At 45.2% G+C, this 25,856-nt stretch overlaps 1 protein-coding gene across 1 annotated transcript in view; it reads left to right on the forward strand.

Annotated features, from left to right (window-relative positions):
* The window catches only part of RPA2 (replication protein A2), a 127,631-nt gene that overhangs the window by 88,167 nt on the left and 13,608 nt on the right, over positions 1-25,856 (forward strand). Inside the window, exons 4-7 of the mRNA XM_078682505.1 lie at positions 9,931-10,044; positions 10,618-10,692; positions 11,179-11,295; positions 20,515-20,637. Coding sequence (XP_078538631.1) covers positions 9,931-10,044; positions 10,618-10,692; positions 11,179-11,295; positions 20,515-20,637 — 429 coding nt within the window. The remainder of the gene's footprint in view (positions 1-9,930; positions 10,045-10,617; positions 10,693-11,178; positions 11,296-20,514; positions 20,638-25,856) is intronic.

Below are 25,856 nucleotides of genomic sequence, written 5' to 3' on the forward strand. Positions count from 1 at the left end.
TGCTCTCTCTGTTGCAGGGCTGTACCACACAATGCAGGAATTCCCACCCCTTCCTTTGCTTCCTCTCATCAGGTGTATAGGGCTAGAGGACAGTAGTTCTACCAGTGATTTGCATTTTCTGCAGCAGGTCTGTTCGTATGGGTGCTAAGCTGGGCTCTGGGAACAGAAATGTACTGTTACTGCATTGTTATCTTCTGTTCTTTAGAGAGGTGGGTCTTCAACTCTTTCCAAAATTGTAGCAGCGTTTGTGATGGATTCAGGGAGGTTGTTCAGATCCTGGGTAGGTAGAAAGAAAAGGCCTGCTGCTCTTTTTATGTTTTTTCTATTGTATTTTTATTATTATTTTTTTATCACCAGTCTTGTGGTGGTCTGGCTGCAGGTGTGCTGAGAACCGCCAGAGACATTGGCCTTTTCCTCAAGATGAGCATGGCTGCTGGTTGTGATGGCTTTGTAAATGATGTAGCTGGTTACAAAGATGGGGCAAATGGAGCTCCATCGGGATGGAGTGATGTGACTCTTATCTCTTTGAGCCCTGGTTATGATGTTCTGCAGCTTGTGGGATGCTCTTAAGGGGTGCGGCAGTGTGGAATCTGGGAGGCCATGGCACAGGTATTACCACCATCCATTTGGTGCCAGAGGTTTAAAGCCGTTACATTTCAAGTCATTGATCCATGTTTGTCCTATTTCTTGCCAGTTCTTGTTTGGCAAATGAGAATTCTGACTTGTTTGGGTTAAGCGTCGGGTGCTGGAGGTCCAAGTCTGGATGGTGTAAGGGCGATAGGAAACTGCTTGATGGGCAAGTTGCAAAGAAACTGCATGACGAGTGGGAAGTGTAATGGTAGCAGCCTGATTGGGAGGTGGACAATAGGATAGGAGTTAAAGCCCGATGGGGCAGTAAATGGTCTGAAGGGAGGAGCAAATGGTCTGACTGTTGTGATGTGGGGGGTGGAACTGATGCATATGTGGAAAAGATGATCTAACAGACTCTGTCTGAAGGATCGGAGGCATTTGGCTCTGTCAAAAGGACCGGAATTCGGATTTTGACCAATGAACTAGGGCGCCTAGTTTTTGAGTGGTGTCAGGCTGTAGCCCAGCTGTGTTCTGGCTTGGTGATGTTACTCTAGGCAGGGTTTGATAGCTTTGGTTTCCTTGATGGCTCTGAGATCCTGTGCCTGGACATTAACTTTGGCAATCGGTTGACACGAGGACTAGCCACGCAGCGAGATGGCCGCGTTTTAGGCGAGCTCCTTGGTGCTGCCGCCTCAAACAATCCTTAATAGTCCTGCACATCAACACTCAACCGTTGCTGAGAAGTGCGCCTGGTTACAGCGAGTCACCGGACACCTGCCGATGCCAGAACCCGGTCTCCCCGGGTATGCCTGCTGAAAAACAGTCCGGAACGGTAGGACCTAGCTGCACGAAACCAAAACTGCGGCAGCGGTCTAAAATACCCAGTGTGGCCACGACGCAGAGCACGCAGTGCGGCCTGGGAGTGACCCTAGCCCGGACGGAGTCGGAACAACTCTCCGAAGGCCCCTGTTTTGCCGACCGCGCCTGCATAGAGGTGAGCCCCTGGACGTGAGGGAGCGGGACCACCTCCCACCGCTGTGGGGGGAGACCATAAATCAGCAAAGCGGCACGCAGCGGAGGGGGAAGCAAAACCGCCACATGCTGCGGACCTCCGTCTGGCAACGCGATTCCTGTGTTTATTGTGGCGCGCTGCCCATAAACAAACACAACAGCACGAGGCACTAGGCAGCTGTGTTTTGGCAGATTGGAAGGTGTGGTGAGTGCTGCCCAACAAGGAGAGAGACACTGGGAATTACTGCTCACCAGATAATATACCATGCTGTGAGCATTGCACATCGTTTTGTAGCAAAGAGAGCAGTGCCATCTGATCAGACCTAATTGGTGACATCAGACATCTGACTCAGGCTCCACCGATACGAAGCTGCGTCTGCACTGACCTGGAGTGGGGATACTAGGGAGCATTGCTGGTGGCAGTGTGGCACGGAGGGGGTCCCCCATCACCCATGCCTGGTTGGCGTGCTTGGTTTTGAGTGCATCGTGACTTGCATGCGATGTCACCCAGAACCCGCCGCTGTGTTGAGGCGCCGGGATTTGGAGGCCCTGGGCCAACTGGTGCAACACTTGATGTCGATTAGTGCCTGACTGCCCGGGAGGCCACGAACTGCGGGAGCTTCTGAAACTAACAACCATCATTGGGAACAGTGTGAATGGGAACGCCGTTTAGACTGCTCACTCTAGAAGCAAGTTCCAAGGAGCCCCGAACCAGATACCGCCACTTGCTAGGCACTAACCAGGACCCCGTTAACAAAGAGGATACAAGACACAGACGCCTGCTAGAAAGGCCCGCTACACCTATACTAGATATTGTAAATTCTAGGGGACGCAGGTGCGGGCGCCGGCCGGAAAGGTGCGACAATGGGCAAGAATGACAGGACACAGAGGAACGGAAGAACAACCTCAGCAACAGGAGGAAGCAGGTGCTACTGGCGGAGTAACGCATGGCGAAGTGAGGGCTATGTTCACAACTATACAGGCCGCCCTCACTAATATAGATGGGAAAATCGACTCGCTAACATACCGGGTTGACAGGATGTCGGAGCGTCTGGACAAGCATACAGAACGGCTGGACATGGCTGAGCGCCGAATCTCAGAGGCCGAAGATGCTCAGGTACAAATGGACGCAAAGCAGGCGAAGATGAATAAACACATTGCGGTTCTGTCAGCAAAAGCAGAAGATTTGGAAGCGACATCCGCTTGACTGGCATATCGGAGACAACAAACACGGCCCTATGGAGCGGTACGTGGAGAATTTGCTCATCTCAATGCTGGGGCGGGCCACATTCTCTGAGATTTTTATAGTCTAACGAGCACACAGATCCCTGGCGCCAAAACCAAACTACAGGGATCGGGATGCAGCACTTCGGAAGGCGAGAAAATTGGGGGAGTTGAAGCATGAAGGCATGGACATATCACTTTACCCCGACTTAACGGTGTCTGTACAAGAAGCACGAAAGAAGTTTGCCTAAGCGAAACAAAAATTGAGAGAACTAAACATACCGTACGAAATGCTGTACCAAGCACGGCTCAGGATCGCAGACGGGGGAAGGTGAAGATATATAATGAGCCAAAAGATGTGATGAAATTTATACAACAAAAAGAGCACTCGAAGCCAAGATGAAGCTCCCCACGGGGTGACCAGGATGACCAGCCCGCGACTTCAGACGCCGAGTAATGAGACACTGCGCAGGATGGCGAACGACCCCGCCAGATTGAACATTTTTGAGGGGTCTGGTGGGAAGGATTAGATGCACAAGGGAAACCACTGATGGATATAGGCGCAGTTGTTGTAGCCTGGGCGATGGTGGGTCAATGGGCACTGGATACGAACCACAGCATAGTAAGGTACTAAAAGCGCCCCCTGGGATGCAGAACTTTCTGAAGGCTGTTGGGTGGAGTCCGGATGGCCCCGCAATCAAAGCAGATAAGTCACATACCACTACACCTTACTAACCCGACATAAAAGCTGTGGTGTGAACTGAACTTACTGGAGGTCGACCTCTACCAACTTTCAGGCACATTGCATTGATATTAAGCGCTCACCTGTGACACCTATATTAATACACTATTTTAATGGTTGGTTTTGATGAATAAGCTATGCGGGGCATTTGCCCATGTGGGGACAGACCACAGGGAACTGGCTGGCAGCCCTCGCCCTTCAGTGTACACCAACTAGTTGTTTGTAAGGGTTTTTTCTTTTCTTGTTTTTTCTTTTGGAATTTTCATGGTTCATCAAACTGGGAATGGCTCCGCCACAGGGGGCAGGTGGTGGGTGTAGGGGAAATATAAAAATGTCTGGTCGACGAATAGATTTTTTTTTTCATGCAAATATCATCACATACACATGGCAAACAAGGAACACATCAGCACGCATAGGGATACGTGAACATGGCCGAAGCTAACACGAATACTAGAAAACGAACGTTTTTAACGTGGAATGTTCGTGGATTCTAAAACCCACAGAAAATACGTAAAGTGCTTGCATATTTTGATAGACATGGCATTGATGTGGCATATGTACAGGAGACACACCTGACCTCCACAACCGAGACGCGGGTGGGTAACAGGTGGGCGTCTTCATACTCTACGTATGCTAGAGGGGTTTTACTGTTAATTAGACGAAATACCCCATTTCAGCTAATCCGCAAGATGAGCGACGATCAGGGTTGCTACGTCATGGTGCAGGGCAACTTTGGCGGCACAGTATTAATGATAATCGCGTCGTATAGCCCAAATACAGACGACCCCGGTTTTTACGCAGAGATATGGGCCAAACTTAGGGAATTCCTAAGCGCACCAATAATATGGGGGGTGACTCTAATACGTGCCTGGACCCAGCCCTGGACAGATCGACTGCTAACGAGCGATACGGCAAACAGGTGGCTAAAACCCTAAGAGATGGTATGGCAACGTGGGGCATGGCAGATATATTGAGGATGAGACATGAGGGCTGTAGAGAGAGAACTTGCACGTCCACGACGCATAATACGTGGTCTCAAATAGATTACTGGCTGCTTATGACGGAAGCATGGACAAGGACAGTCGGACATCTGCCCAAGACACACTCAGATCACTCCCTAGTTTGCCTCTTGATGGACATTCCCAACCACACACCTAGGCATTTCACATGGAGGCTACAGGGTTGCGCTCCACTAGATCAGGTATTCCAAAGCGAGCTCCGACAAGCAATAATCGACTATTTAGAGTTAAACTCTGGATCAGTAGATAGTACGGGTACATTATGGGAGGCTTTCAAGGTTACAATCAGGGGCCATTGTATTAACAAGCATGCTGGGATCCTGAAGGATATCCAACAGCAACTAAATATGATAGAGCGGGACATCGGCACGCTAGAAGCGGAACATACACAAACACATAACCCAACTTTACTGGTAAGAATTAGGGAAAGGATGGATAACTATCAGAAATATGCGGCCGATGAGATAAAATATGGATCAAAACCATACACACGCAAAACTACAGAGAGGGTGGTAGGCCGGAACGAGCATTGTCCAGTAAGATTAAACCCGCGCACACAACATCGTACATAACAAGGATCAGGGATGATGCAGTTCAAACACTCTACGACACAGCATCCATATCAGACTGTTTCAAGAACTTTTACTCTGAACTTTATAAAAAACACACAAACTCCACAACAGAAGACATAAACCACTACCTTCAGGACATAGCTCTTGCATGGCTTTCAGACACTCTTAGGAAGTTTCTAAGCCATCATATCACTAAGGACGAAATCACAGATGCAATATCCTCATTACCAAACAACAAGGCCCCTGGGTTGGACGGACTACCTGGGGAGTTTTATAAAACATATAAAGACCTGCTGATACCATACCTAGCGGAAATATATGAGGAGGGTAAACTGTCTCACTGAGGGAAGCACTGTTGGTGGCGCTCCCCAAACCGGACAAAGACCTGACACGATGCGACTCCTATCGCCCCTTGTCATTGATAAATCTAGATACCAATATTTTGGCAAAAGTCATAGCTACCAGAATACAGCTCCTACAGGAGAAACTGGTGCTACCTGACCAAGCAGGATGTGTACCCACCAGATCTCCTACTCAAAACATACGCACCATCTTTGCCCTGTATCACCATCTAGACCAAGAATTGCCGGCGACGGCAGCGATATTAGACGCAGCAAAGGCCTTCGACTCGGTTGAGTGGACATTCATGTTTGTGGTACTGCGTAGGATGGGATTTTCGGACCAATTTCTAAGATGGATTGAAATCTTATATTATGCCCCTACAGCTAGAGTCCGACTGAATGGACAAACATCTGACCCTATAGAGGTGGGGAGGGGGACAAGGCAGGACTGCCCGCTGTCACCGATCTTGTTCACTCTGATTCTGGAGTCTCTTGCCTGCAGGATACGTCAGTGCCACCAGGAGGCCGCTTTACAGTTTAGTCTGCGCCCTCTCCTCATCTCATTATATGCAGACGACATGATACTATTTACTCGCCACTCTAATTTACACTTAAATAGCCTTATTAGAGAATATATCCGCTTTGAACACTTTGCAGGATTTCGTATTAACTGGGACAAATCAGTGATCATACCTCTCACGCCAGCCACGACTCAACCAACGTTAGACTACCCCCTGAAATGGCAAACTGACCCGGTGAAATATTTGGGCGTTTGGATACATAGGGACCCAGACCTCGTCATAAGGGAAAATTATGGTAGGGCAATGACCAAGCTTGACGAACAAATAACTAGATGGATACAGATGCCTCTGTCACTGGCAGATAGGATTGCACTACAAAAGATGATTGTTTTGCCCAGGTTTTTATATTTGTTTATTAATATCCCTATATGGTTAACGCAAGCATTCTTTGCAAAACTGCGTTCAGCAATGCAAAGATTAACGTGGACAGGCAAACAAGTCAGGGTCAGCTGGACTGCCCTGATGAAGCCATATTACATGGGGGGGGGTTTCGGGGCACCGGATTTGCAGCTCTATTTCTACTGTGCACAAGCGCAACATGCTCATTAATGGACTACACCACAAGCGTATATTTCACACATAGCAGTGGAAACAGATAGTACACACCCCACCCCACTGACAGTTTGATGTGCGACCGGAGGCCATATACACATAGGAACTCAATTCAGCCTGTGTACTGCACCTCACACACATGGCATGCACTAGCAAGGAGAGCGAATAAGCTGCCTGTCTACGTGCTGGTGCTTCCAATTTCTAATCATTCGAAATTATCGGTCACACAAGAGAAAAAAATGATGAAACTGTTGGAAGATATGAAGATTTTCACAATGAAAGAAATTTTCCCCCATGGCAGATTCATACAAAGAAATGACCCGTCATTGAGCACACACAACACACCAATGAAGGAGTTTGCCCACTTGTGGCTGCAGGCTGCGGTTAGGGAACTATATAACACTTATCCAGAGGAGCCACCAATGCTACTTGCATTACAGGCTCTACTCACAGCGCCAACTCGTCAGAAGTTGGTTACCCGCCTATACACTATAACACAATCGGAACAAAGTGGGGATATCAAAAGACCGCTCACCAGATGGGAGGAACTGATTGGAGAAAAGATTGAGGAGCAGGATTGGGAATATAGCTGTACGCAAATACATTTGTTAACATCGAACTGTAGCTTACGGATAATACACTTTAAGTTCCTCCATCAATTTTACTACACTCCGACCCAGCTTCACTGATATGGCCTCAGAATACATGATAGGTGTCAGAGATTCAATGCCACAAGTGTGGATTTTCTACACTTGGCGTGGGCATGCCCACAAATACACCAATACTGGAATGACATTATAGGGGCCATAACTACAATGCTAACTGAGCGGGTGCTGAATATGCCTCTTGTGTGCTTATTGGGTATATATAAATGAACGCCTATAAAAAGGTGGACATTTTTGGCTGTAGCACTACTACTGGCGAAACGTAGGGTAGCCATCAGATGGGGCAGTAAACGCCCCCCTAGATTCAAGGATTGGCTTACAGACATGTCTTATTGCATGGAAACCATGGAGACATATGTGGAAGAACTACCGCTTCCATCGAGGCCCTGAGATTTCTGGGAACCACTGAAACAATACCTCTTAACACTACAGGTGGATGATTAATGTATGCTGTTTGATGGGAATGTGCACATTATGAGATGTCTGCTGTAAATTATCCTCCCTGTTGTCATTAAGGGAAAGTAGGTGGAGACGTTCATTCCAATGTGTAAAATCGTGAAATGCAGAATGATAAATCCTGAACTGTATAGTGATAAGTGGCTTGTAAACAAGAAGTTAAACAATATATGTAACTTGTAATGTTGACCAGACGTAATAAAAAGAAAGGAAAAAAAAACCTTTGCCAATCGGTTAAATATACACAAATAAATACAATTGTTTTGATTTGTGTAACTTCTGGCGAGCAGTGTCATCAGTACAGTGTTACAGGGTTAATCAGCCTTTTTAATATTGGACGCCTGGAAGATGGTGAATCCATGGCTGTGGATTTTCACTCCATGGTAACCAAATACATTTTTACAAAGTGTTTCTTTGCCTCTCCTATCATAATAGAGGAGATTGTCATTCTTGATTACAGGGAGGTAAATGTTCCATTACCGGAATTTATTGCCCATTTCAGGTCTTTGCTTGCCGAATAATTTAATCTATCATTTCTATCAATCCATGTTTGCCTAGGAAAGTTGCCATTGTTATGCGTTCTCTCTGCAATATATAGCCGTATATAACTTGAGCACCTTTAAAGATTCTTCTTATGTCAACTATGGAGAGAAACATATTAAACTTGTGCTGTTGTAATGACTTAATTAGTGCTGTAAATGCTCATACGTGAAATTGCATATGTAAAGGAGATGTAGATTGTGCTGATGATGACAAACAAGTTTATTACAATACCAAGACAAGCCAACTACCACATTTCCCTTTAGCATCTTTAGCAATTTGGAGTATAGCAAACCTGTGAGACCTGGTGTACATCAAGGAGTCCAAAACAAAACCCGGGCAGGATACCAGAATAGCATGGTTAGCACAAAGGTTATGAGCAAGGCTGTGCTAAACTGTACATCACTCTCAAATGTATTCTACAATTACCCCTCTTCTCCATAATAACTTTATCCAACTGTTTGAAAAACCTATCCATGTAGTCCTGAACAATATTCTCCGATGTCAATGCTTGACTGTCTTAGGGTGGTGAGGAGCTGAGGGTTGGGGGTGCACAGTTGTCAGGGACACAAGAGCTTAAGGGGATAGAGGCAATAGCAATGAGCACAGGTACTGAAAACCTCTGTGCAACACATTGGGTTGGATGAACACAATTCAAAGCTGCTCAGTGGTGTGAAAGAGGAAAGTGCGTCGGGGAAAGAGAAGCGTACAAAACTACCAGGAGCGGCTTTAGGGAGCAGGCTGAAAAGCAGGGGCAGGGGTTCCATGGGGATGCACTTATTGGGTAAATGGCGCCAGTTCCTAGGAAAAAGAAGGGCCTAGTGGGGAGGAAGAGACGTCTGCAATGGAGAAGGTGATCTAGGGACAAAAACAAAATGGAAGCCTTTCCTAGTTTAGCAGCACTGCAGAAAGAGATTGGGAATATGCAGCTAGGAAGATGGTTGTGGCTGAACTAGATAGAAGGGTACAGAGTGGTGGAATCAGGAAGACACAGGGAGAACGACGCGATGGAATGGCTGACAGAAAGACGGGAAAGCGTTGCAGAAGGTGTGCAAGGTTGGACAAACACTCTAAGAAACTAGCCAGGTGAGGGTATAGGCACCCAAACTATGTAGTGGGGAAGGCCAAGTCAGGAGAGTCATAAAACCTACCAGGATGGTTTGGGACGGGTAGGCCCACGTTCTAGGGCCAATGCCAAAGAGACTGGTATAAACTAGTGATATCGAAACAGAGTCCTAGAGAAGGGTCATGAAGAGGAGACACTCAAATAGCAATAAAGTAGCAACCCGATTATTCATACTACTTCCCCGCCATATGCTTTTACGCTTTATTCAACCTCAGCAAGAAGCCCTTTCAGTCCGTATTAGACTGATACATTTAACCCCAAAAAAAGCCTGTTTGGCTTTCACTCTACTTATCTAGGTCCAGAGGCAACACAATTTATTTGGCATCTGTCAGTCAAGCGAAGGGTTTTTTAGTGGGTTAATCAGTGTGCAGCAATGTGAAACTCGCAAAATAATGTTCCCAAGTCATTAACGTGCTGTCTGATCTTTCTGGCCTAGCGCGACAGTGTTCACCAAGTGTCACATGAACAATACAAGTAGTGTACATACAGTTGACTATTCTCAAATTGTTATTTCTTCCCCTATCCAATCAGGTGACTGTTGTTGGCGTAATCCGACATGCTGAAAAGGCACCGACTAACATAATGTACAAAGTCGATGACATGACGGCAGCTCCGATGGACGTGAGGCAGTGGGTGGATACTGACGTAAGAGCAAACCTTGCTGGTGGCTATGACCTGTATTTCTCAGCTGTCTGCTTTCATGTCGAGTGAAGAGTTTGCTATACATAGTATCAATTAAAGGAGATCATGTTTCAGTGCGTCAATCTCCTACTCTAAATGATGTGGTTGGTTTTATTAGTCCTGCATTTATAGTGTGTCAAAACCGTGAAGACTGATCCTTCTAATGCAAAGCGAATGTTTAAGCATAAAATATGTGCTGGAGAATCACTATACCATCCTTATAATTAGCGTGATAATGGTTTATTGGTGCGGGAAATGTAGGTACCAATGAGCACAGCTGTTTGCTGCATACAAGCCTTGCTGGTGTGTTAGGTACTGCATGTTTGGAAGACTGAACAGCTCTGTGTACTAGAAACTAGGAAGAATAAAATATTTCCTAGTTAATGAAGGTTCTTTACGTGTTTTTTGATGCTATAGCTCTGTTTTCTCAGCCCCTCGCCCACGTATAACCTCTTCCTAGAAGACAGCGATTAGAAACTAAATATATAGTCTGATTTGTCATACATTTTGAAATGACTCTTTGGAATTCTTTTTTAGGAATCCAGCAATGAGAATTTTGTTCTTCCTCCAGGAAGTTATGTGAAAGTTGCTGGCCATTTACGATCGTTTCAGGTACAATTTCTTCTCGAGTGGTTTCATCATTTATTTTTTCGGGAACTCAAAATTAACACAAATGTTTACTTTTTTTATGGTTACCCTTTCAGATTTTCCCCAAATGTGATGTCTACCATGCTATTTATATTCACATGTAAGCTACCTACACTTATACAGCACCTTGATGTCCTTGGGACGCAGTTTCCAATGTACAATGAGAACTGTATTAACTAATATTTGGTCCCTGAAGAAAGATGCTCGATAAAAAATATTAGACTTGAGCACATTCTTTACTAAAGATTACTTTTGTAAAAGTGCACTTGGTTTTAGGATTGTAATTTGTCTAACTGTAAAGGTGCTTTGCTTTTCTGAGTCACTTTCACATTAGTGGCTTAATAGTTCATTTATTCTGCCATTCTCCGCAATTATGTGGTTAGGTATCTTTGCGTCACTTCTTTATTTACCAACTATGGCCTCTAATAATATGATATTTTGTCTCCATAGAATGCGAAGAGCCTGGTTGCGTTTAAAATTTTACCACTAGAAGATATGAATGAGTTTACATCGCACATGCTGGAAGTGGTGCACTCTCATATGGCTCTCAGTAAATCACAAGGAACGGTATGATCAGTTATGTTTAGATTCTAATTTTCAAAAACCGATATAGTTGCGATGCTGCTACGAATGTGAGACCACTAACTGTTCATGATCTGCCTTTTGCTGATGAGGGCCTCTGCTTTTTAAGCTAAAGAAGCAAAAACATTTTTTTGAAAGCGTGGTTTTACTGCTTGGATACACCACCTGCATTTAAAGATTTGTTACGAGGATTAAATAGAACCCCTTCATGAGACCGAGGAAAGGAATCTGAATAAGTCTCACATTTTTTATCCGAATCTACACAGTAGTGATGTGGCGATTTACCTCTATAGGTAGGCGAATGGAATGGGGGTGGGGCGGCTTATAGTGGTTAACTGAATCTGAGGTGAACAGAGAGTACTTTGCATACAACGCGGAATAAGATCTGCAGTTTACTGCTATAGGAAGATATTTATGATTTTGCTTGTCAAACATGCAAAGCTGAGTTATTGATCCCATTGCTGAATGTAATGTTGGTAATCAGCATGATAAATGATAAGTATTGTTAAGTTAAATCAACCAAGATGTTTGGGGGGGGGGGAAAGAAAACAAAGGAGACCTGATAAGTGCTGAAAAGTGCATAGTTTATGTACAACCTGTTACCTTTCTGCAAAATATTCCTAAAAAAGGCTCTTCAGTTAGATGAGCTACACCTACAAGAGGAAGTTCTTTGGGTCATGCCCTAGATGGTTTCCTACGGTAATAAACAGAGCTTTGTTTACATGTATTGGGAATTCTTAGAAGTCGTCAACCCCTTCTCAAGATATTGTATAGTAAAGCACTCCATGATGGATGCAGCAGTGTCAGTGATATTGGAACTAGAACACTGAGGAATGTGGCCTCTAGAGACCTGTGTATATACCTTTTTTAAATACAGATGTAACAATATTTACTAAATTTTTCAGTCGTAGAGTGAACTCCTTCATTACACATATTGATCAGCCAGTCTACTCTGCCTTTATCAGACACGTTTTATTGGCCTGTCAAGGTAGTACTCCTCTCCATAGAAGAAGGAAGGGGCTGCATTAAGGTCAGTGGCCTCTTCCAAATGGGCAACATTAAAACCTTGGATCAAATGAAGAGAGACTTGGGGTTTTCAGAAGAGTAAATATTGTAATATGTACTTGGTTCATCTTACTGTTAATCAAGGTGCAACCATAGCTCACCTTTTTAAGAAACTTCTGCTGGAGTAGGCACACATTACATACTATATACTCTTAATGTACAAGTTGCTGCAAGTTATTCACTAACTAGACAGGGCTTTCAAGCTGCATGGGAGAGAGAACTAGGACTCTCTGTAGATGAACATTCTCAAAAGGTCTCATGGGTGCTAAGCATGATTAGGGAGCAGTCAAGATCAGCAAGAATCTCTTCAGATGACACCTCCACTCAGTTTGCATGTTACAGTTCACAAAAGATCCAACAGTTGATGGCAGAGCTAAAGGTATTATACTCCAAAATGCATGATATTACCAATGCTTGAGTGAGGTCTGGGTCCAGGTGTTTAAGGAAATGGAGAAGGCAAAAGGCTTTGTACTAGAGGTCCAACTGGTGAATACTTTGCCAGCTGTATGAGATCCTATTCTCACTGCACACCAATATAATAAGCATAATATCACATTTACTCTAGCAACAAAATAGATCGTGGTAAGAGAGAACAGTGCTAAGGTCTCTAAGCTGGGTGAGTGGTTTAATATAATTTTCTACTTATTGGGCATGGAAAACTTGCTTCTAATATAGTCTGTGATAAAAGAAAAAATAGCAAGTTTTTGGAATTAAATATAATTTATGGACTTCAAGGAAGAAAACAAGTTACTTACCTGTAACTTTAGTTCCCCAGTATTGGTAACTTTCATAGATTCCCATGCTTTTGTATTATTCCCCGTCGTCGGAATGGAAGTCTCGGTAACAAAAATAACATCGCAGTAGGTACAAAAGAGAAAGAAAAAGGCCTAGGCCTCATTCCCTTTTGTAGCATATCCACCTCTTTGTGTAAAAGAGACCAAACTAGGCATCAGCCAATCAGAAGAGCCTCACCCCGTAGAACCCTCCTGAAGGAACCTCAGAGCCTCAGATTTTCGTAGCTGTTGTGTAACAGTCATCATATCTGCTGAAGGCTGAGCTTTCCCCGGGGAGGTGGGTGGGCGCACGGAATCTATGAAAGTTACCAGTACTGGGGAACTAAAGTTACAGTTAAGTAACTTGTTTTCTTGCCCCAGTATTGGAACTTTCATAGAATCCCATGCTTTTGTATCAGAGTAGCAAGCAGTTAGCAATAAAAAACACATTTTGTGTCATAACATACATTGCAATAGCCAACATGATATAAAGATACACAATGTGCAAAATAACGGAAGGTGGGATAGAAAGGAAAGCTCACCAATTAGTGAAAGAGGTTCCTCCGGACTGCTTGGCCCACTGCCGTATCTTCTTGTTGTAAGGATTCCAAGCAGGTAATGCTTAATAAAGGTGTGGACGCTGCTCCAGGTAGCAGCTCTGCAAATGTCCTTAATCTGCACACCCGCGAAGAGGGCTGTTGAAGAAGCCACTGATCTTGTGGAATGTGCTCGAACCCTGCCAGTCAGTGGTTTACCTGCTGCAGTATGGCAATGAAGAATGGCACTGGTAATCTATCTTGCAATCCTCTGCTTTGACCGAGGGAGACCCTTGCTCGGACCACCAAAAGCAACGAATAATTGGAAGGATTTCCGAAATCCTTTGGTGCGATCCAAATAGAATTTTAAACATCATTGTACATCCAGAGAATGTAGCGACCTCTCCGCTGGTGCAGCCGGGTGAGGAAAGAAAGCCTTAAGAATAACCGGCTTGTTCAAGTGGAAGTCCGAGGGTACTTTGGGTATGAATTTTGGGTAAGTTCTCAAGATAACTGTGTTCCTTTTGAATTGTAGAAAAGGCTCTTGGATTGTGAGAGCCTGCAATTTCCCCAATATGTCTTGCCGATGTGAGGGCAAGAAGGAGAGCCAATGTCCATGAAAGGAACTTAATGTCTGATCAATTAATTGGTTCAAATGGGCTTTTCATGAGTTGAGTGAGGACTAGATTCAGGTGCCAAGTAAGAGGCGGAGGCCTCACTGGTGGATAGACCCGGAACAAGCCTTTTAGAAATTGCTTAACAATCCTGGAAGACCACAACGAAGGTCCAGTCTGACCGTCTGTACCTTGAAATTGCCGCCAAATGAACCTTTATAGATGAATGGGCCAGCCCCGACTTAGCCAAGGACAAGAGATAAGGCAGAAGCTGATGAGGTTTTGAAGAAAAGGGGTCAATTTTCTCTCTCGTGCACCAAATGCAAAATCTCTTCCATTTGAGGCGGTAAGTCTTGTTCGTGGAAGGAGCTCTCGCCTGGGAGAGGACTTCTTTAATTTCGTTCGAGATGGGGAGTTTCATAAATTCTCGCTGCTCAGGAGCCATGCTGTCCGGTGTAATGACTGTGGATCTGGATGCCAAATCTGTCCATTGTGAGAAGGTCTGGCATAGTCCTCAAGGGTAGAGGAGGAGCTAGCGAAAACAGATGGAGCTCCGTGTACCAGCACTGTCTCGGCCAAGCAGGGGCTATCAAGATCATCCTGCATGGTTCCACTTTGATCTTCCTGATAAGCCTCTGGATCAGTGGGATGGGAGGAAAGGCGTAGACAAATGTCCTTGACCAGGCTATCGAAAGCGCATTCCCCAATGATCCTCGGTGGTGAAGCCTACTTGCATAAGACTGGCATTTCTTGTTGGTCGGCGTGGCAAAGAGATCTATTGCAGGTCTGCCCCACTGGCGGAAGACCTCTTCTAGAACTCGCTAGTTTAGCTCCCACTTGTGACTGACTGAGGATAACCTGCTCAGTCTGTCGGCATTCTCGTTTAGAATTCCTGGCAAGTGTTCTGCCTTCAGCGACATCCCGTGAAGGATCGGCCAATCCCAGATCTCTTGAGCTTCCTGCGACAATGGGAGAGACCTGGTTCCTCCTTCCTTGTTCACGTAATGCATTGCCGTGGTGTTGTCCGTCCTGATGAGAACTTGTGAACCTCTTACGCGAGGGAGAAAGGCTTGTAGAGACAGTTTTATTTCTCTTAGCTCCAAGAGATTGATGTGGAGCCGACGATCGTGAGGAGACCAATGGCCACTGACATGCATGTCTTGCATAACCGCTCCCCAAACATCCAACGACGCATCCTTTGTCACTACTTGAGGAGACAGATCGCTTACAAAGGATAGACCTTGGGACAAGTTCCTCTGGTCTGTCCACCACAGGGCCGCTCTTTTCATTGTCAGAGTGACGGTCACCCTGTCGTCAAATGATCCGTGAATCTGTTTCCATTGGATGTCCAGTTGCTCCTGAAGAGGACGCATTCGCAGTCTGCAGTGAGGAATCAGAGGTATGCATGACGAAATTACCCCCAGCAGAGATTTGTAGCGGCGTACTGAAAGACACCTTCTTTTTTGTAAGTCCAGAGCCATTGTCTGCAGTTTTTCCCACCTTTCTAGGGTTGGAAATGCTTTTGAGAGTTTTGAGTTCAGGATGGCTCCCAGGAAACGTGCCTTCCTGGATGTGACCAGAGATGATTTGTCTGTTTAAAGTGAGTCCTAGATTTTGAAACCGGTTTGTACATGCCTGAAAAGCGTCCCGCACTGCTCCCCTGGACGGGGCCTTCAGCAACCAGTCGTCCAGGTAAGGGAAGACTTGGAAATGATTCCTTCGCAGGAATGCCGCTACTGGCGCCAGCACCTTCGTGAAGATCCTCAGGGCTGAGTGAAGACCAAAGGGTAAAACCTTGAATTGAAAGTGGCTCTTGGCTACTGTAAATCGTAGAAACCTTCTGTGTGCTGGGTGAATCGGTACTTGAAAGTACGCATCTTCAAGATCGAGCGTGGCCATGAAATCCCCCAGATTGATCAGCCGCAGGATGTCTTGAAGAGAGACCATCCGGAAAGACGGGGATATGAGATAGGTGTTGAGCTCCCTGAGATCTAAAATGGGGCGCATTTCTCCAGCGTCTTCCTTACCAGGAAGAACCTGGAATAGAATCCCTGTCCTTTTTGGTCAGAGGGAACCGGCTCTGTAGCCCCCTTCAGGAGCATTTGATGAACTTCGAGCCGCAGAAGACGCAGGTGTTTTGATGGAATGGCTGCAGGGGGCTTGGGTGGTGAGATTTGAGTGAAATCTAAGGTATGGCCCTTTCGAATGATGTTGAGCACCCAACGGTCCGATGTTATCTTGGACCAATTCTGAAGGTATTGGGATACCCTGCCTCCCCCCGATGACGTCTTGGAGGAGAGTACAGTAGGAAGAGCCAGGAGGCCGCTATTGTCGCTTGGACGTATCACGTCCCTGGCGAGCCTGCTTTCCTCTGTTGTTAGGCCTGGAGTAATTGGAGGATTGGCCCTGCCTTTGTTGATAAGGCTGGCGGTATTGTTGCGAACCTGAGCCGTAGGATGAGTATCTCTGTTGTTGGTAAGATCCTCTGTAGTTTGTACTTTTGCCTTTGGACCCTTTAAAAGGAGTTTTGCGGTACTGAAGCGTACCCAAAGATCTGGCAGTCTCAGTGTCCTTTTTGATGTCTTGGAGAGTGTTGTCAGTCAATTTCCCGAATAGTGCTTCTCCATCAAAAGGCAGATTCAGATTCTTATTTTGGATCTCTGGTCGAAACCAGGTCTCCTTCAGCCACCCCTGGCGACAAAGGACCGCAGCTCCAGCCAAAGAACGAAACGCCGTCGTGGCAATGTCCATGGCACAGTCAATGACCTCCATTGATGTCGCCTCCCCTTCTTGTAAGATCTTTTTTGCTTCTACTTTTGATTCTGGAGGAAGCTGATCCAGGAACGGTGCGACATCACACCATAGTTTGCAGTCGTATCTGCCCAATATTGCTATGGCATTAGCTGCCCGCACCAGAAGACTCGCCATTGAAGAGAATCTCTTCCCGGCATTGTCCAATCTCCTTCCTTCCTTGTCTGGAGGAGTTGTTAAAGGGGCAGAGGGGTTGCGGGATTTTCTCTGCGCCGCTTGAGAAATTACAGAGTCCGGTCTTGGGTGGCCCGTCAAGGCAGCAGGACCATCATCAGGCGCTTTTTACTTTTTATCCAGACGCGGTAGTACAGGGACCACCATCGCTGGATTTTTCATTGCCTTAAGGCCTTCATCCCACAGATGCTGCACTATTGGTATGGTCCTTGTCGTCTTCCTATAAGGTTCCTTGAAATCATACACAAAACATTCAGAGGCCACCGCAGGCTTTGCCAACTTGAATCTGCCAGTCGCTCTTTCCATCAGCTGATGAAATCCTCCTATATCCGCTGGCGGGGAATCCACCGGATCCGGACATGGAGATGGAGGGTCCGGAATGATGTATTCATCCCATTCAGAAGCTTGATCAGCTCCATCATCCGAATTATGATTCTCATCCGAGGAATAATCATGGGTGTCTGCTGGTCTGGAAGGCTCTTGTGGAATTGATACCTGTGGCTGAGACACCTGAGCTGGTATTTCAGGAACAGCCGTTGAGGCAGGCGCTGGGACAGGCATGGCTTGCGCAACTGGAGCCGGAGCAGGCTCTGCAGCTTTAGATTTGTAATCCTGTAGCATCCTGTGCAGGTCCTGCAGGAAAGAAGATGGTACCGAAACCATGTCTTGACCTGAATATTGCTGTGGTTGGGCAGAATGATGATGATAGCCACCTTCTTGGTCATACCCTCCTTCAGAATCCGTCTCCTGGCACTTAACCAGAAGTTGAGAAGGACTGTCAGCATAGCCATAAGAGTCCTGATCATCCTCTTCTGACTCATCCTCATCAAACAGCAGAGCTGGTGGCAAGGGGGTTAACCTCCGGGGAGATGTCATGTCCGGTGTAATTCTGGTAATTGAAATAGTGATTCTCTTCTCCAATGCCAAAATCGTCGACGGTCCCGTCGACGATGGTACTGAAAATGCAGCCGTCATCGGCTCCGTCGACGGAATATGCAATCGTCGACCCAAGAACGTCAAAATAGGCGTCGACGACGAGACTGCCGACATCCCAGCCGTCGTCGTTGTCAATGTTGTCAATGTTGTCGTCGTCGATGGTCGCCACCATCGACGAACTCTTCATAGTCGCCATCGTCGACGCCGCTGTCGTCGTCGACATCCTCGTCGACGGCGACTCCCTCGTCGACGCTGTTGTAGCTGTCGTCGACTATCCCGTCGACTGAACCAGTTCCAGTTTAGGCTTCTTTTTCTTCGTCGACGGAGCCTCCGCATCGTCGATGACTTGTAACTTCTGTCAGACTTTCCAGAAGATTGGGAAGAGGGTTTCTTGAAGGCTGGGTCAGTCTTCAAACCCTTAGAAGGCGTAGATGGTCCTACCCTCTCTTTTTCACCATGGTGAGGAGATTCGCCTGGACCCTGGCTCTCAGACTCTCTGGGGGTCTTTTTTGAGGCCTTAGAAGGATGCTCCACAGAAGAAGGGGAACCCCTACCCCTTTTGACTGACCTTCTTGTTGAAGACGCAGATGCAGAGTCCTCACTGTCACTGGAGACAGTATCCTTCCTGGGCTTCAACTTTTGGCGCCATGTCAGAAGCCTACCCTCACGGTCCCGGAGGGTCTTGGTTGAAAAGGTGCGGCAGATCTTACAGTCCGCAGCCTTTTGATCAGGATAGAGGCAATAGATGCAGTCTTTATGCTTATCTTCAATGAATAGTCTTTTCTTGCCACTGGTGGAACATGGCTTGAAAAGGGCCTTCTTCTTTTCCTTGCCAGACATCCTGGAAGGATCAGCGAACAATCTGAAGAAAAACCTGAAGAAAAACCTGAAGAAAAACTTCTGAAGAGTAGATGTTGAGCAGAGCTCAAATGAGACTCCCTGGCACTACGTGCGGTAGAAAATCTGAGGCTCTGAGGTTCCTTCAGGAGGGTTCTAAGGGGTGAGGCTCTTCTGATTGGCTGATGCCTAGTTTGGTCTCTTTTACACAAAGAGGTGGATATGCTACAAAAAGGAATGAGGCCTAGGCCTTTTTCTTTCTCTTTTGTACCTACTGCTATGTTATTTTTGTTACCGAGACTCCCATTCCGACGACGGGGAATGATACAAAAGCATGGGAATCTATGAAAGTTCCAATACTGGGGCAACTATCATGCCCAAATAGTTTCTGGATGCTAAATATTCTAGTGGATGTTGGCAACCCAGTATTTATCACGATCTTAGTCACCGTCTCCCCTATGCTACTTGGGGAGCACTCCTGTGCTTTCGGGGGGAGCTTTCTGTTTGGACTGCGAACTCTGTTTATCGTCCGCATCCTGACCTGTGTGCATGTTTTCTAGTAGCGTGGCCCATGTTTCTAGATTCTCCTGTAACTCATCATTCCTTACGACTGAGATTCAGATGTACCTCCTTGGTAGTCGCCCATTCATCTACGTCCCTGCTTGCTCCACAGAGTTATGGAGGGGTCCTTGTACCTAGCCATCTCATGGCCACCCTCCATTTTAGCCAGAACTAACACCAACTGTGAGCCTCCAGTGCATTTTACTCCCTCTGGGCCTTCTAATAATTCTGAGCAGGCATTCCCTGTGCAACCCATCAATTGTCAGTGCGGTCACTGCCCTTAACCTCGCAACCATCTTGAGCTAGTATTCACGCACCCTCGGGCATTGCCAAAGGTGCCTCATTCTACCTTATACCTGTGTGCATAGTTGCTTTATGAATGACGTTGCATATGCGAAAGGTGATATGAAGTGATGGTCAGGTAGGAGGGGAAAATAGAAGGAAAAGTGTGCAAAGTTTGGGACAGTTAATGTTTCTGTTCTTACTTTAAGTAAACAGGTGATTAATTTATAAAATACATGTTATTGTACTGTAGGTGTTGAATGGTGATTTTTTTTTTTTTCATTTTTTTGAGCAAGTATACCTTGTGAAAGGTATCGTTGCACAGAATCTTAGGAAACAAAGGGTGCTCAGTGAGATAGGTTTGTTTTTTTAGTTTTAGTGTCTGGTTTTTTTTCTCCCCCCCCCTCTTCTTGAAAACTATTATTTGAGGAGCACCATCGAATCTTGTGAATGGCGTTTATTCCATCTTCCAAATAAAAAAAAAAATCCGTGCTGGGTCTCCTATTGTAGATAACTTTTATTTAGAGCCAGGTTGTCAACTAGGTTGCCGTATGCTTAGGATCTACCCTGCAGGCTGCAGTGGGTCGTGATATTTCTTTTACTTGTTTATTTTAGTCCATGATGGGAGGGACTTCGGCTCCAAGAACTCCTGGTGGTCCTATGATGGGAGACACGAACAGAGGATTCAGTGGAGGTGGCGACATACCAATACATGGGCTGACGCCTCATCAGAGTCAGGTAAGCAACAAGCAAATACGTTCTCCAAAAATGTTTAAAGATCTTTCTTCAATTTATCTTTATTGTTTACTTAAAACCATGACACTTACAACAACAAAAAAAAGACTTCTTATATACAGAAAAGTTAAAAAGCGGATCATGAATACAAAATGGTTTAAGAAAGGAAACGGTGGGGTTTATAAAATTGATTGGGGCGTGATGTCCTTAATATTAAATGTATGCAATTGTCCAACTTCGTAGTTTATCTAATATAAGATGTGAGCTGAAGAAGGGTAATATTGTTATCAAGAACCAGAGAAACAGCCGAACATTGACATTCAAAAATAGAATGAGGGGGGGGGAGTAAAACAATGAAGACTGGAGCAGGTGTTGGTAATGTTTCTTTATGTTCGACAATTCGTGAAAGGCTCAAGTGTCGTCACGGTTGTACAGGTTGAGGCAGGTTTGATTGCAATCCTGCCATTCTGAGATTTTTGGCCGCTCTTGTGAGGAATTTGGTGAACCGGATGTTGAGCATCATGGTTTCTGGATTCATAGCTGCTATGATGGCTTGTCGGCACGATTGAACTCCGTGTTTGTTCCATTCGCCCCACAAGAAGAACCTTCTCTAAAAAAAAAAAAAAAAGCGGGACACACAAACCATGTGCTCAATCGATTTAAAGTGGTACCCTCACCCTCTGCACTCTGTGTTGTCACTGGAATGGCGCCATTCTGGTAAGTGTCTTAAAGGCCATTCACCCATTATCAGTGCCATAAACCCTTTCTTCCATGAAAATGTGTAAGTGCCTGATAAATAGTGTGCCTCTGCCCCTGCTTGAACGTCGAAATAACTGTCCAGGCAGTTATGGACAATTGTGCCCTGTCAGAGTGAAAGGACCAAAGTTTGACACCTTTTTGGATGGATAATTTTAATGCCTGCTGGGGCGGATTATTTTCCCAGCATTCTTCTACATCGAAGTTGGAAGGAGTGTTCTAGGTGGCCTCAATGTTTTTGACCGGTTTGGCCGGCCGATACTTCTTGCCACAGCCTGGCCTCCAGACTTCCTTCTCGCGAGTTGCGCAGTCTGTTACACAGCTTGATAAATGCCCCGGCCCGACACCTTGATGATCTAATAGACCGAACTCCGGCCTTATCTGAGCTGGTGATGAAGATTTTGCCAGGTGCCATACTCACTTGAAAATTCTAGTTGTTGTTTTATTCTGCATGTTAAAATTGCTTCTCTGCATTATCTCTTGACCATAAGTTAAATAGTTTGTGATCTTAGCTTTCATAACTGTTAGAAGCAGAGTTTGGCTTGGTCTGAGTAGCTGTCTCACAAGCTTCATTAGTGCTGCCTCAAGTGACAGGGCTTTTGCCCTAACCACTTCTTTTGGTTTTAAAAAGGTTACCTTAGAGTCCATGTGAATCCCCAAGTATTTATAGGATGTTGCTGTTTCAGTGCTTTTGCCATTAAAAAGCCACCCGCCACTCTGCTGCTTCCGCTTCCCGAAAGTGATTGACTTTTCGATCAATTTAATTCCAGGGCATTACTTGTTGTATAGGGAAGCAGCAGATCAAGTAGTTTCTGTAGTCCGACCCTTGTGTGGCTAAGTAAAAATGGGGTCGTCGGCGTATAGCAAATTACCAATGCAAGGTCCAACTTGCTGAGGGGAATGGGAATTGACATCCATTAAGTCTAGGTTAAAAAGATTAAAAAGGAGGGGGGCCAGCACACAATACTGTTTGACGCCACAGGAGGTCTGTATTTTTCTTGAGACGTGGAATCCCTCTCCCATCTTTATACGGATCCATGCATTTGAATGGAGTTGTATTATGGCTTTTAAAAGGATGGGGGTATTCCCATTTCTGTAGTTTATGCCATAGCAGGCCCCTAGGCACCCGATCAAAGGCTGCTTTAAAATTGACAAAGCAACAGTGTAGTGGTGTTTTTAAGACAGCTGCTTTCTCCATCAATACAGATAAGGCGAGTAAGTTACTGGTGGTGTCTGATTTGTCCACAAAACTGGTCTGATTAAAGGCTAGACGCTGGGTTTTATGTGCCCAGGACAACAGCTCTTTGAGCAATAAGCTAGCGTAATATTTGGATTCGACATCTAAAAGAGCTATCATCCTATAGTTTTTGGGGTCCGCTTTCATGCCACATTTGAAGATAAGGTGAATTCTGGTTCCTTTCCATGACTCTTGTATGTTATGGTTGAGCCAGCAATGTGAAAATAGGGGGGGCAAATGTTCGGCCTGCAGATTAGAGTCTTGTTTGTACAGGGCCTGTGGAAGGCTGTTGGACCCGTTTGACGGGGCTTACTGATGGTACGAGCTATATTATTTCTCAGAGCTTCAGGAGCCATCCAGGTCTATGACAGGAAATGACCTTGCTGATTCACAATATCGATGATGATAGTGGCTGGAGTGTGGGTGGCAGATGTATTTTGCAGGGTTAGCATACCATCACTTGGTATTTCTAATAATGCCTGCATGGGTTCAAAAGAGGACTAGATACTGGGTCGGTCATCTCCATTTATATGTTCTTTGAAGTAGTTTGTTAAAAAGAGGACCCATTTGGCTTTGCTTATATTTGCTCTGCCTTGCCCGCTTACGCCCAGTGACCTTCTATTCATAAGTGAACAAAATAACTTTGGGTTGGAGTTTTTGTTAGTGTGTACTAATTTCATCCAAAACTGGTCAGCAGTTTTTTGTTTGTCTCTGTAGATGGAGAGCCTAAATGCTTTTTGAGCTTGCTTGTAATTATCAAATAACGAAGCGTCTCGCGGCCACTTCCCGGTCTGACTTAGAGCAGAGTTTCGAGTTTTTAAATCAACTGAGATATGTAATTGTTTGAAAGTTGGTGGATTTCGTGAAGAAGACGGAAATTCACTGAGTAGTTAGTTTGCAAGAAGCTCCCATACTTCTGTTAGTACATCGACCACTTCAGGCCATACTCCTAGGAGAGCCCTACATTTTTCCATAATTGTAGTAGGGATTGAGCGATTTGTCCATTTCAGTCTTTTAAGGTTCAATGTGTGGGTTCCTGTTATTGTATGACCAGTTGCTGAGTGGTGGACGACATGGAAGAATACGTTTATTATTTGAGGACTGTGGTCGCTCTCAGCAGGTGATGCGATAGAGTAATTCTCTATCAGAGGAAGCATTTTGTTGTTGCTGAGCGTGAAACCCAGGAATGAGTGGGTGTGGCCATTTGTTCTTGTCCAGACTGGTGGAGTGTCCATGGGGAAGCGGCCGTTCAATATAGTATAACCCATACTATTGAATTGTAAAACTATATATTCTCCCAGTTTACTTGACCTATTACCTGTGGGTTTCGATTGGACCGCGAAGTGTGATGGAACCGCTGGAAGTGTCCTTATATTCTTCAGTAGTGCTTTGAAAGAGGTTTGTGTTAAAATTGCCTGAAATTAAGCAGGGGTTGCTGCCATATTCGCTTATTAAATTGCACATAATGTCGATCAGACGATCCAATTTGGCCTTTTCCTTACTGGTGTGGGGAGAAATGTAAATATTGAACAATAGCAACTGTCTGACTGAATTGGGGGCTTCTAACTCTGACCTTGATCAGCCTCACAGAATATAGAATTCCACGAGACCAGCTCCCCAGGTAATCCACTAAATTTTAGCACATAGAGAACCAACCTTGCTGCGCCCTAATCAGTGCGAAGTCCTTAAGCAAGAACAGAGTTCATAGTTATGACCTGCTTTCAGGCTCCAATTTGGACACACTCTTCATTACAAAACTTCACTAGGTAACGGTGCACTCCTGGTTTTGTATGAAATCGTCTCCAAAGGATGCATAACCCTATCTAAAATTGCTGATGCTAAAACACTCCTTCCCAATCATCAAATCACAACACTTGTCTCCGTCCTTACTGGTGCAGTGTTCAACAGATGCAACTTTCTCTGCCTCCTTCCTTTTCAGCTGCCATCCTCTCACTTTGTTATGCCTTGATTAAGTTTCAAAAATTCTCTTTGGCCACCAGGATTTATGTATCTTTGACGAACTAAGCAGGTTGGAGAAGCCACAACTACATTTTAGCCAACACTTTCCTTCACCATCTATGAAGATGGCCTCAATGCAGTAGCTGCCTCTAAGGGTCTGATCTCAATAATTGGCAATTACCCTGCCGCCTGGAATGATCATCTCAGCATCTTCAACTTCAGCCTTACCATTGTACTTGCTTCCCCACTAACCTCCAGCATAAATACAGACTTTAGGAAAATGGTACTTGACTCTTTTAAAGTTGTCCTATCCGCTTATCACAACTAGACCGTCTGATAACTGTTAATTCCAACAATTGCTCTGACATCTTTGACAAAGTTGTTCTCCTTAAATCCTTGTGTATCCGACAATGCCAGTGGAAGTTTGTCCCGCTCAACTATAAAGTTACAAGAAACACTGACACTAGCGTATAAAACCATTACAGAGACAAATAAGAAATTAATAAAGCAACTAAGAAGAAAGCTAACTTTGAATGTTTGCCGGAATCCACGGTCAAACATTTTCAGCCTCACTTGCTACAATTCCACTGACATCAAAATGGCCTCATCCGTACTTGACCAGTGCATGATAGCATTAGACTCTTTGATGATATAGAATCACTTGAAGCTCAATTTATGAAAACATCAATCCACACTATCCAAGCATTGTAGAAATATGATCCTAACACTGGTTGTACTCATGAAGTCTCATCACTACAACCTCCTCCACACAATTAAGGAATTCAGGAGTGATCATGGACTCCACCTTCTTTTTCCAACCGACAGACCAACATGAATTCATAATCATGAAAATCTTTCTCAGGATCCTCCTTCACTTGGGAATCTCTCACAGGGTTCTGGCCTCTTGATCCCTCATGTTGTCATGTATCGACTATGCCGGTGAGCTTTGGCAGTGCAGAGTACAGCAGCAAGGAAAGTGCCAAACATCGCTCCCCAGACTATGCATGGAACAGGAACTATCTTGTTTGACAATACTCTGCTCTGCCATGGAAGGAGAACTCTCAGATGTGGAATAACAAACATTTTGAATCCTCCCGTCGTAATAAAAAATAAACTTGTTTGAGTTGAAGAGTTCACCAGTCAGTATTTGCAAATTGCAGTCCTGACTCTTGCACTTCTTATGTTTCATTCTGTAAATAATACCGCCCTACAACCTTATTTCTCTATGTATGCTTGTGTGCAGCAATGCTCAATGATGCAGCAACTTAAC

The sequence above is a fragment of the Lissotriton helveticus genome, chromosome 3_1 (assembly GCF_964261635.1).
Source record: "Lissotriton helveticus chromosome 3_1, aLisHel1.1, whole genome shotgun sequence".
Taxonomy (NCBI): domain Eukaryota; kingdom Metazoa; phylum Chordata; class Amphibia; order Caudata; family Salamandridae; genus Lissotriton; species Lissotriton helveticus.